Here is a 12,971-nt window from a genome sequence, read left to right as displayed (position 1 = left end):
GACTTTCCAAAATCTATCAGTGACTCAGAAGTAATCAGTTTTCACAATGGGAGCTTTTTAGTTAGGCATTGTGTGTGTGTGTGTGTGTGTGTGTGTGTATTGAAGTGATGAACACAAATATAGCTGTTAGCAACTAGCATTGCTATATGCTGGTTAAGTGAAACGCCTGGATGATCTGGAACACAAATAATTCCCTCTTTATCTAAAGCTTGTCACTGGTTCTTTGTAGAAAAAAACCATACACTCCCAAATGCTAGGGCATGCCTACTATGTGAGACTATGGGAGTTTTGAACATCCTCCTCTGCAGGTGTTCAAAGGACTTCAAATACATTACCTCAATAATCCTTGCAAGAACCATGTACTGAAGACTCTCCAGTATTAATGCTCTCCTATTTCAAATGGAGTGAAGCAGACAGAAGATGACCTGGCTTCTAATGAATGAATGACCCAAGTGAAGGTTGAACCCAGAAGGAATATTAATTGTTGCACAGCTAACATAGTACTACTAGTGTATACCAGTTGTACTCTTTTGAGTATACAAAATGCACACATTTCTCAATAGCTGTCAAAGGCATTCCTACACTTTTTGATGACTTACTTTCCTGTGATTCCACAACGTTGTTTTTTTAAAAAAGATGTTGCTGAACTACAACTTCCACCAGCCCCAGCAAGCACGGTCAATGGCCATGATTAGTGGGAGTTGTAGTTCAGCAACATTTGGAGAGCCAAAGGTACCCCACACCTGGTCCAAAACCCACACATAATGCAGCTACTTGACTGATGTATTTTAATCTTTGTTGGAAGCCTCCCGGATGGGCGGGGTACAAATAATAAATGATTATGATGATGAAGCTTAGCATGTTTGACTGAGCATTTGAATGGAAGGGGACCTATAACATATATATATATATATATATATATATATATATACACTACTTTTACTTCCATGGAAGAAAAGAAAATAATGAAAAAAGTTTATTAAAACTTGATGTTTTTTCTTTTCTTTTAATGGTACCTGCTTCTAACTCTTGAGCACTATTATGGGCATACCATTTCATCGACATTATTTCTCTGAAGATCCCTCTAAATGCCTACATTACATTTTTATTTCACCTGGTCACCAATAGTATCTTTTGAGGTCTTTGAAGTAGATGGAAAGTGAACAAGGAAAAATGATACACAATAGAAAGTACATTATAAGAGCTCAACATGAAAGACAGAATAAAAAAGACAGGTCAAGAGTTACAAAGGAATACTATAGTAATACTTAAATGTGCTTATTACTTTTGGAAATGAACTTTATAGTGGAATCATCTAAAATTGTACTTCACCCCCCATTCCCATCATAACAGTATTCTTTCAGCTACGGAACAAAACCAACCAGAATTCCTCCAGGGAAGGCATTTATGTATGGCCATCAGTACACGGTATCATTTACATTATATTTTCACATAAAGGACATGTGAAAATATGAATCGATTTCATTGTTCAAAATATAAGCTATTTTAAGGATATTTAACTGATTCGTTTCCTTTGATGCATTCCAAATAGGTCAAAAACATTATTATTAAGTAGGGTGGGTTTTTTATTTTATTTTTCTAAAAAAACTATCTTTGAAGAACCCTTATTTTGATACTTATGGTTTAACCAATACAACTGGGTAAATATACTAAAGCTTAGTTGTTCCTGTCTATGACAAAGCAGTTGTACTAAGCAGTTCTATAACAGAGATAGGATCTTGCTGAATCCTTCTCAAAGACCATCATCCAATTAAAGTAAAGAAGAAGAAGAAGAAGAAAAGCAACTTGAACATTATTTTTAAACTAGACCCCACACACTGCATGGATATAGAGGTGAAACTGTGCCTTTTCTTGCCAGAGTCAACAGACACTTTCCAGTAAAAAAAAAGTTACATGTGATACTGCACAGATCACTAGAAACATCTAACAGTGCTGTGCGTATTAATTTAAGTCAAAGGTTCAATGATATGCAGGGAAGCACTGTACTTCTTCCATAATATCTGAATTACAAATTCATAAAAAATGAACTGTTCATGCTAGCCCTAAGAATTGGTACTATATCTAATATAATAAAAGCCTGATTGTATTATGCATTTGTCTTTCTTTTTCAATATTGCTAACCTTAGTCATAGCTACTGCTCATGAACTGAATCAACAAGTGGGCAGGACTGTTCTGAATCTTCCACTTGCTCCCTGGCTTGTGCCAACCTTCTATGTCCTCCTGCACAGCACAGAAGTAGCATTCAGGTTTTCGGCTGAACAGTCCAAGGCTTCCTTCCTGCAGATATTTGTGCTGTATGCACATCTATCAGAGCTGGCACAAGCCAGCATGTGCCATGCTGAGGATGGGGCATGTCTGCACAGCCCGCTCTCCTCTCACACTTCCAGCACTGGCACTCATACCAGTGAATAAGGATGCTCCATTGTTTATTAATTACTTTTGTTTGTTCTTGTTTTAAAAAGTATACCCTGCTTTTCATCATCTTGTTTCCAAAGCAGCTTACAAAATAAAAATACCATGACTGTATGTGTATTTGTGTGCCGTGAATTACAAGACTTGTTCCTTGAATATTCTGCAGCATTTAAGAACCGAATGACTACTTTGTTCAGAATAAATATGATTGTATTTCATAGGGTGCCTCAAAAACACTTCTGTGTTATATCTGATGGACAACTCACAGTTCAAGTCATGTTGGTGATTCTCCTCCACTTTACAAAGATGCGTGTGGAATGTTACTTGCATTATTTATAATAAAGCCTTGTTATTTGTATTCACGGTATTCAATCAATTCTGTTTTCTTATTGACTTTCTGTTCTCTGCCGCTTCCATAAAGTGAAGGGACTACACATTTCCATCTGTTTAAGTGATCAAAGGAATAAGTTGTTGCTGCTTACTTATTTGTTGCAAGCATGGGACTTTTGTGCACTGCTGTGAAAGGCTACCTGAGATCATTCCCTTGATGTTTATTTCATAAAGGTATGCTAATAGGGAGGTGAAATTACTTTTTTATTTCAACTTTAAAATCCACACACAAAAATCATACAAATAGTAAACACAAAATTAATGTTGCTATAAGAAGCATTCCTAGTCAGAGCAATATTGAAATATCAGGAAAATATACACAACACATATAGTCTTATTATAAAGACTATAATAAGAAAGAAAGAAAGAAAGAAAGAAAGAAAGAAAGAAAGAACTTATTCTCATCTTCTTTTGCACGTCTGCATGGAAAGTGAGTGGGACTGTGCCTCCTGCCCTCTCCCCCTGACCCCTGTGATTTCATCAAAAGTTATGATGGGACTTGTTCATGTAGAATTCCCAATTGTGTTCAATGTTCTCTGTGCATACAGCTGTACGCAGACAGAGGTCCATTTTGGAACCTTCTGCTGAGTATGTGGTGGTTGGGGTCAGGGCCTGGAGAAAGCACACAAACCATGGCACAGCCAGGATCATATCTCACAAAATAACTGCTTTCAGTGGTGTCTGCACATTTTGCTTCATAACTTTCATTATATGACACAGGTACAGGGGTAGTATAAGGGTGACTCCCTACAGGGAGCCAGCCCTCATCATCCTGACGTCCACCTTGTCAAGTACAGAGAGCACCAGTGGTTCTGAAGCAGCCAGAGGGGGGGGGGGAGAAATCAGAGGGAGGAACAATGGGAAAGCTCGGGGAGTGGAGGGATGCAGACAGATGCTCAGGGATGTTGCAGAGCCAGGGCACCAACCGCTTAGGGAGGAAGCTGAAAGGGCATCACTCCTTCCGGCGCAAGAAGTAAGGAGAGTGCCGCAACGCAGGTCAAGGGGGCGGCGTTTAGGGGTGCCCAGACTACTTTGCTGGTGTAGGAACAGATGTACGCCATTGCCGGATTCTGATTTGGGATGAGAAGTCATATTTTAAGCTGTCTCTACACTGTAAATAAATAGCACAATAAACGTCTTTGAAGACAAACTGGACTCAGGCAGAGTTACTCTAGAGTAGCCACAACGACCCTCTGACAGGTAGAAACTTACTTTCATCTTCTAAAAATAACTCAGTCTCTCCTCAACACTGGCTCTGCGCCTGCTACTACAGCAGTATCCCCTGTACCTCCGATCTTGGTGAACCTGGGCCCACATAATAAGCTTCTAGCACAGGCATCCCCAAACTTCGGCCCTCCAGATGTTTTGGACTACAATTGCCATCTTCCCCGACCACTGGTCCTGTTAGCTAGGGATCATGGGAGTTGTAGGCCAAAACATCTGGAGGGCCGCAGTTTGGGGATGCCTGTTCTAGCACATGTAATTTCGCCTCTCAAGAGATCATCCCTGAAAGCTTCCATTTCATTTTTGCTCTAGTTCTGCCGTGCTTTGTTATTGTGACCACACAGGAAAGAAAGAGATTGGGTCGAGTAGGTCAAATTTATTCATATGAACCCCAAACCAATCTGCATAGGGCACACAGGATGTGTGATCTAACCAATAAACTAGGTGAAGGAACCTTCCAAGATTAAGAAGTTGCCCCTCCTCGTGCCCCATCCTTTCAGGAGAGTAGGGAAGCCTTCCTGCTCCACCCCCTCCTAGGACCCCACAGCTCTAGGTAGGTATTACTGGTTGACCCCCAAGGGTACTCCCTAACCATACCAGCCAATCCCACAGCCATGTAGTCAGATTTCCAGACTACACTCTTCCCCTTCAAAGGTGCCTATGAGTGCTCACATCTTTCTGCTAAGGTGGCCAATTCACCCATTTAACAACTACTCCCTGCTAAATACATCCATTGCTTCATCAGTACACTTTGTTTCATTTCAAGTTTGTCCAATCAAGTTGTGTACTGTGGTGATCAAAATTTTATGCATGAGAGCACCAAGTAGATTTCAAACACTTCTAATTTAACATAAATGTTTGTAATAGTGAGAAAATTGGGGACATTTTTAGTAACATTTTCTCCTTTATCTGAAATGTGCTTCCTTTCAGAAATCCTTCACATGATTCCCCCCACCATTTCCTTTTCACTGGGGAGCCGTACAGAGACATGCCACCCTGAAATATAGTCAAGCAGCAAAATGTATGCACACCTGTCAATCAGATAGTGGGAGCAGTACTTTATTCTGAGCATCTTTGCAAATAGCTGGACGTTGGATACTAAAAACACTGTTCTTCCTAGGGATAGAGATGTCATTAAGCAGTCCATAAGATACGATTATGTGAGAACGTCACTGAGCTCCTATGAAGTTCCTTTAAAGTGATGTTTTCTGAATAAGATTTCTCTCATTCTGAATTAGCTTAGTTTGCCCTCAATTACATTAATTTACCACATAATGAGACATGTATATTTATAAAAATGTGCTAAACACATAGCTGATCAGGGCTATGAACAATGAACCAGTGTCAAATAGGTAAGCTTTAGGAAGCATTGTTTTTGTACTGAAAATGGAGAAAATTCAGCACAGTCCCATTAAAAACTATTTAAAAGAAAATTGATTTTTGAGCTGCAGAATCCAAATCCCTATTGGCTTAGAGATGCCAAATCATAAAACTCACAAAGTAATTTTCAGTCATGTTTGATTCTGAATTTACCATCTTCAGATGACAGTCAAAGCTCTAATTAACTACACTGCTGAAAAAAAACCCTCCCCTACTAGGAAATGCTAATGAAACAATAGTGATAATTAATCATGATGGTTTCACACTCCTGTCCTGTCTGCATATTTAAACAGAATTTAATTGCCTAACTGACTTCAGAAAGGAAACTTAAAGGAAATCTGAATTCCTAAAGACCCTGAATCCCAAACACTAGTATTGAAATGTATATTTTCAGTTGTAGACCCCCCCCCCGACCCCTATATTCAAATATTTTTCAGGCTATTATTTTTCATGGTCTGTAAACATATGGCAGAAGTTCTCAAGCACTGTGCTAGTAAGCTTGCCTAAGGACAATCAAAACTACATAAGCTTGCTAAAATCAAGATAATTTTAAACAGATTACCTAGTAGCCTCTGTACCCTCAATCAGAGTGATGAAAATGGTTTTCTCTCTTTCTCCTTTCCTTTCATTCTTATAGATAAACAGGAGGTATAATCTGATGCTACTGACTGGAAGCAAAGAGAACTAGTTTTTACAGATTAATTAACACTGCCAACCTAGCAGTTTGAAAGCATGCAATGCATGTACGTAAATACTGCTTCAGCAGGAAAGTAAACGGCGTTTCCGTGCACTGCTCTGGTTTGCCAGAAGTGGCTTAGTCATACGCCGGCTCCTTCGGCCAGTAAAGCGAAATGAGCACTGCAACCCTAGAGTCGTCTGCGACTGGACCTAATGGTCAGGGGTCCCTTTACCTTTACCTTTACTATGATCTTATGCATTTACAGAAAGGAAGTAAAACAGAAGGGTGTCACACAGCATAATCAGAAGGGTCTGGCAAGTGAGGTGGGGGGAAGAGTCTGTGGTAAGTAGATGTTCTCCAAGATTTGGAATAACGAGAAAGCAAAAAAGATAAGAGAGCAAGATCCACTATAGTCTTCCAATTTTGGTTCTCTCAGTTTCTCATTTTCCCATGCTTAACTTTGGTTCCCCATGTTTCTGTAGCACTTTGCTTAAAAAACAACAACATTCATGCAAATTCATCAGCATTTTTGTGTGAATTTCTCCTCATAAAGACATTTATATACACAGTTTTGACTAACGTACACATTTTTGCATGCAATTTCTTTTGATATATTGCATTTCTGTATGTTATTCAACTAATGTTTTTATGCACAAGTTCCAATAATAAAAGCATGTTTGTAAGTACAGTTTGGTTGGAGAATTGCATTGCAAATTTTGGACAAGTGTGAATTTAGAAAGTTGGCTCTGTTTCAGTTCATATATTGTTTTGGGGTCGGTTTTGTAGATTTGGATTTAAATGTGCACAGATCTGAATGCCAACCCAGTAGATAAGTCTTCTGCAAACAGATGTTCTCCAAATGTTTTGGACTATAACTCCCACTCAGTCCCAGGCAGTTTGATCAATGGTCAGGTGTGATGGAAGTTCAAGCCCAAAACAACTGGAAGGTGCCAGGTTGGGGGAAAAAACCAAAAACCAAAATAACATGAACCCTTCTCCTCCAGTCTCCACACCAATCACCTTTGCATAAGCAGTCAGTATGTGCAGAAAAATTCTTCATTCATGCTATTTGTTATTGGTTTTATACCAGCATTTGTGAGATAGAAGATAGTCGTCAAATATTCCGTTATCTTAATAAATACTTAAATAAGGGTGGGCTTCTATTGTAGTAGGCCTCAGTTCAATAAAAGTTGCAAAATTGTAAGATCTGTTTCAAATATTACACCAAGGTTTTTTTTTAAATCATACACCGAGGGAAATTTGGGGATAAAACCAGAAATTGTACTCACGAAATGCTCTATAGAATTCTTCCAGGCCTAAGTGCTTGTCACCGTTATAATCATCATATTTCAAGAGATCGAAAAGAGAGCAGTCAGACAGATCCTTGCCAAGCTCATCCTGTTTTATTACCTGACAAGAAAAAGTATAACCATGAAATTACACTGGAGCTCTAAGAGTTGAATGGAATAATTAAGTATTCCTAATATCATTTAATAGATCATTTTAAGGATGCTGTAGGGCAATGAACTAGAACTGTGTAAAGTCAGAAATTTCAAGTTGCTTTGTAATTATATAGTGCCATTCATAAAAAATAATAATACATTTTCATTTATTATGCACATTTAGATTTGGAATTCTATGGACATACAATAAGAGCTAACAATGAAATACAAACTATGCATTTTGGATTGTTGAAAGGCATTTTTTTTTTGTCAGGATAATCAGTCTCACCTTTGTTATAGATACTGCTCCCAGAAAACTGAGAGAGTCTAATATATCCTCACCATGCATGGAAGAAGAATAGCAAGCCCTTCCTTTCTGCCACTAGCATTCTAATGCAAACGTCAGAGTGTGGCACCTAATATTTCTTGAATGCAGTGGTAGTTATCCAAGGGGAATTTCCTACCACTTCTGCTCCAGTATGTCACCCTTCCCCCACTTCTTGTTTGGTAGACCCTCTGGAAATGCCTGAGATGTGGTCTGTGACCTACTGTGACAGCGAGGAATCAGGAAAAATCAGGCAACTTTATCATCACCATTATAGGCCACATAACTTACACAGCTACTAAAACTACCTTTGCTGCTCAGAAAGACAGCCTATATTGGAAAAGAGGTAGGTGAATTACGATCCTCTTGGTTGCCCTCAACCTCTCAGCAGTTTTTGCTATAAACTGTGCTGTCCTTCTGGACCACATGCATGTGTTGAGAATTAGAACACTGGATTACGTTGTTTCTCACCCCATCTTACGAAAAGGTACCAAAAATTGGTGCCGGTTAACTGCTGTCCTGTCCCATGGGAAATATCCTGTAGGAAATTCTACAGGGTTCTGCCTTCATTCCCGTGCTTATTAAACTTTACACAAAAATGCAGGATTAAGACTGTATGGAAATTGTTCGTCGACATAATGCTGATACCCAGCTCTAATTCTCTTTAGTCTCTAGGATCATCAGAATCTGACTGTTGGTTCCATCTAGCTAAATATTGTTGATACCAAGTGGAAGTGGCTCTCTGGGATTTAAGACAGGGGTCTTTCCCAATGCTACCAGGAGGTGCTGAAAATTGAACTCAAGGCCTTCTGAATGCAAAGCCTGTGTACTACTCTTACAGCCCCTGTGATAGGTACCTTTAAATGACTACGTAAACTAAGGAAACAACTGAATTAAAGTGATTACTGTCACCGCTCAGTCCATTTTGATGGCCAGCTCCATTCTGGGAGAGCCATCATTGCTGACACCTTGGAACCACCGGGGTGGAAGACTGCAGTGTAGCTAGCTGGTGTCCAGGAGCCACTGGCCCTGGCATTGAGACTGAGAACATTTCTAGGGCCGACACAGCATTTAGCCACTGACCTTGGTGCTGATTGACTGCAGGGGCACTTTGCACAGCTCAGCTTGCTTGACTGGGTGTGTGTGTGTTACAGGCACAGGGAAATGTGCATTGGGTGAAAATACCCCCTCTCCTTGAAACACAGCAAGATAAAATGACCTCACTGTGTTTTAAGCCAACCCTCCCTAAATCTGAGCTGAAAGTTCTCGTTTCCCGCTTACTTAACAAATGCATGTGACACCATCATGTACCCGGATCTGAGCAGCTGCCTGGTGGTTTTGGTGTTACTTTTTAAAAAGTAGTTTTAAAACAATAAAGTTGAAGCAGCAGCTCACATAGGCTGTGAACGCCAGTAAACACCAGTTGTGCAAAACAGACCACCTTTAAAGCATTTCAGCATTTGCAAAAACCTCCCCTCCCGGGCCCCAACCCACTTCTTTCACACCAAAAATATTTGCTGGATAACATTCAGACCAGCACTAAAAATGTCAGTCTCTCGCAAACAAAGGTAGCTCCTTATAAGCAGAAAAAGCAATTATAATGTATTTACATTCATTCTGTTTATTTTTTAAAAAATGCTGTCAGTCAAAATTGGATGATAAAGAATGCCTACACTGCCCTCATTTTTTTAAAAAAAGGTTAGTAAGGATGTTTCCATTGCAACTTAACTGGCTTAAAAAATAAAAATAAAAATTTCCTTGGTAAATTTACCCTACTCGGAGACAGACTTGTGTTTGTTTAATGATCCAGCATGGAATGAGAGGATAGAAGGTGCTTGTTCTCTTTCTGGTTTTGCAAATGAATGTTTATTCGAGGAGTTCAGAAAGACCACCAGGAATGTAATTTTATGTCCTTTGATTCTAAGTGTCTTACCTATCAAATGTGTCTTGATAAAAGCACAGTCTGAACTGCCTTAGTATTCACTATCGCCTATGTAAACGAGCTCTGTGAAGATGGGCAAAATCAGCCTTCAACTGTAGGACTCATTTTATTCTGAGTATAATTTCCACAGCAGTTTCAGCACACGTAAAAAAGCTGCTGGTTTTATCAAAGCCAAAAAGCGGGTTGGGGGGGGGATGCAGTGAGCGCCCCTTACCCACCCAATTAGGAGCATGAGAATTTGGAGGAAACATTTGGAGGAGTTCTCTTTGTTTTCTTTTACGATTATATTATGCATTTTGTGTTTTATGCTGTAAACTGCCCTGTGGTCTCTTGATGAAGGGTGGTATATAAATTCATTAAAAATAATAATTAATCCCAAACCACCCCAATTTTTATGCAAGTTTTGAGATAGAGGCTTTTATTGTGGTGACATTTTTCTTCTCTCTGAAATCAGCTTTCTGCAATCTGTGCTCTCTATATGCTTTAAGCAACTTCCGCCACCCTATTTCCCATGCTGGCTGCATCTGGTGAGAGTTGAAAACCAGCAACCTATGGAAAACAGCAAGTTGTGGATGCTTGGTTTAAATCAGTGGTTCCCAAAGGGGGTGGTGCCACCCTCTGGGGGCTTGCTAAGAGGCAGGGGGAGCTGTAGGTGATGATTTAAGTGACTTTAAACCAGGCATTGGGAAACAGGTACCACTTCATCAAGTCCATCCATCACATTAAGAATTTACTCAACAGTGAAGTAGTTACTAAATGTGGTGTCTAAGATCCTTCCTGGTATCACTGGATGAAAGTTAATCTGTTTTGTTGAATTAATCCAACTAAATCTATTCCAATGGATTTTGAATAAATGTGCAATCAATCACTACTGTTTCAAAGTTTATGGTGTTATTAACTTCCTTAGTGGGTCGTGCAAACCACTATTCTGAATAACGATTTTTGTGAGGTAGGGAGCGCTGGGGGTGAGTTTATGGAACCAAGCAGGAAGTGGCCTGAAAAGGCTTGGGGACCACTGGTTTAAACCAAGGACAGTGAATGTTTTTCAGCCTAAGTGCCATGCTCCCTCCTGAGGTACCTTCTGGGTCACATGCCAGTGGTGGGGCCAGAGACAAAAAGTGGGCACAGCAACAGATGCGAGTCTTATACACTGGCCATGCCCATGTCATTCACTTCCCAAGTGCTGTCTTTACAGAATAATACATAATTGACTCGTTTGTTATGTTTTGCTCAGAAGTAACTGCCTTGAAATGAATGAAATTTCCTTCCTACTGGGGGGGGGGAATGGTGCCATTGCAGTCCCTCCATGTCTATTTTCCACGTCTCCCACATAGCCATTGCTGGTCTGCTTGTCATCACTGGTCTGCTGTTTATTAATACTTAGTAACCCCAGAAGGTGAAAAATGCAAAACGAATAAGCAAATACAACCATAGAATAATTAAACATCTTACAGTTGCAACAAGTCAATATTCCTTCAGGTGGTACTTTAACTTTTTTTCCAGTCAAGGCTGGCAAAATGATTTATGTGTATATGTATGATTTGCTGAGATTTGTGAAACTGCATCTATTTGTTGCTGTTGTATATTTGTATCTTTATTTTACTTCCAGGGAGTTCAAGGCTGTCTTCACTTTTATCTTCACAACAGCCCTCTGAGGTAGGCTAGAATGAGAGTTGGTAGTTCAGGCATCAAAGTTGTGCAACAGCACATACTTCAGAGTATGTTTCGCCTGTTAGTTATCAAGGCTGAAAACGTGCTTGTTTCATTTTGGTATTTTGCTGTAAATGTCCAGACTATGAAATGCTGTAATTAAAGCAAGAGAGAAAAGCTGCTTTGCTGGTTTTTCTTTAGATCATCTCTGAATGGTGTTACATAGCAATGGTGTTGCCAATGGTCCATCTAGTCCTGTTCTCACAGGGGCCAGCCAGATACCTGTGGTAAACCCACAAGCAAGACCTGTGTGCAATAGCAACTAGTATCTGGAAACATACTTCTCCAACCATGGAGGCAGACCATAGCATACATTTGTATATATCCCTGTCTGTGCATTCTGCATGCCATTCCTGAGAATGTGTGAATAAGCTTTACTTTTCATTAAAATATATTTCCTTGGTAACGAAACAAATGCATGAATCACTGGTAAAGTACATTTTACCACTGTGTCTTCCCATAAAACAACTGGTACTCTAAGTATCCACCTCTCAGCATTAAGCAGTCACATTGACACCTGCAATAATTGAAATTGAATTTACAACTATGCAAGGAATTGTAATTGCTTTCATGGCATAGAAAACATGCAAGTAAATTTGCCTCACCAGAGATTCACAGGGGGACTTTCAGCATGATAGCCCTTGATTGACGATTATATTTAGGGTCTGATTCTGTGGGGTTGTAAAATACCCACAGTGCCTACTAAGCAATCCTATTACCAGATGCTTTGGGGAAGTTTATTACACCAATAGATCAGAAAGGGAGTGACAATATGAATCCTATTAGCCACAACCTATAACCCAGAGCTTTGGGGGAAGATAATGAACTGTTGACCAACTTTGCTGATTTAGATTGTGCTCCACAATCTATTTATGCCAAGATATTGTATATAAAATTAATCATTCCTCTATTCTGGTTTATGTAATTTGTGAATCACAGAGGTAAATTGTTTGAAATACCTAGCTATCTTTCTATTCTTTTTCCATTCTATCCTCCCATTCTATCCTTCCTCCCAGCCATAAAGAAGGCTGATCGCCGAAGAATTGATGCTTTTGAATTATGGTGCTGGAGGAGACTCTTGAGAGTCCCATGGACTGCTAGAAGATCAAACCTATCCATTCTTAAGGAAATCAGCCCTGAGTGCTCCCTGGAAGGACAGATCGTGAAGCTGAGGCTCCAATACTTTGGCCACCTCATGAGAAGAGAAGAATCCTTGGAAAAGACCCTGATGTTGGGAAAGATTGAGGGCACTAGGAGAAGGGGACGACAGAGGACAAGATGGTTGGACAGTGTTCTCGATGCTACGCACATGAGTTTGACCAAACTGCGGGAGGCAGCGCAAGACAGGAGTGCCTGGCGTGCTATGGTCCATGGGGTCACGAAGAGTCGGACACGACTAAACGACTAAACAACAACTTCCTCCCAGGGGCCCAGGGCAGCTAACA

The 12,971-nt window shown here is 39.9% G+C and overlaps 1 protein-coding gene across 4 annotated transcripts in view; it reads right to left on the bottom strand.

Moving 5' to 3' along the window:
- FSTL5 (follistatin like 5) overlaps positions 1-12,971 on the bottom strand; it is a 323,696-nt gene that overhangs the window by 128,021 nt on the left and 182,704 nt on the right. For all 4 annotated transcript variants that reach the window (XM_060278679.2, XM_060278680.2, XM_035112814.3 and 1 more), the window contains one exon: positions 7,397-7,517. In XM_060278679.2, coding sequence (XP_060134662.1) covers positions 7,397-7,517 — 121 coding nt within the window. The remainder of the gene's footprint in view (positions 1-7,396; positions 7,518-12,971) is intronic.

The sequence above is a fragment of the Zootoca vivipara genome, chromosome Z1 (genome assembly GCF_965207765.1).
Source record: "Zootoca vivipara chromosome Z1, rZooViv2.hap1.1, whole genome shotgun sequence".
NCBI classification, from domain to species: domain Eukaryota; kingdom Metazoa; phylum Chordata; class Lepidosauria; order Squamata; family Lacertidae; genus Zootoca; species Zootoca vivipara.
This window is presented reverse-complemented; position numbering and strand designations above follow the sequence as displayed.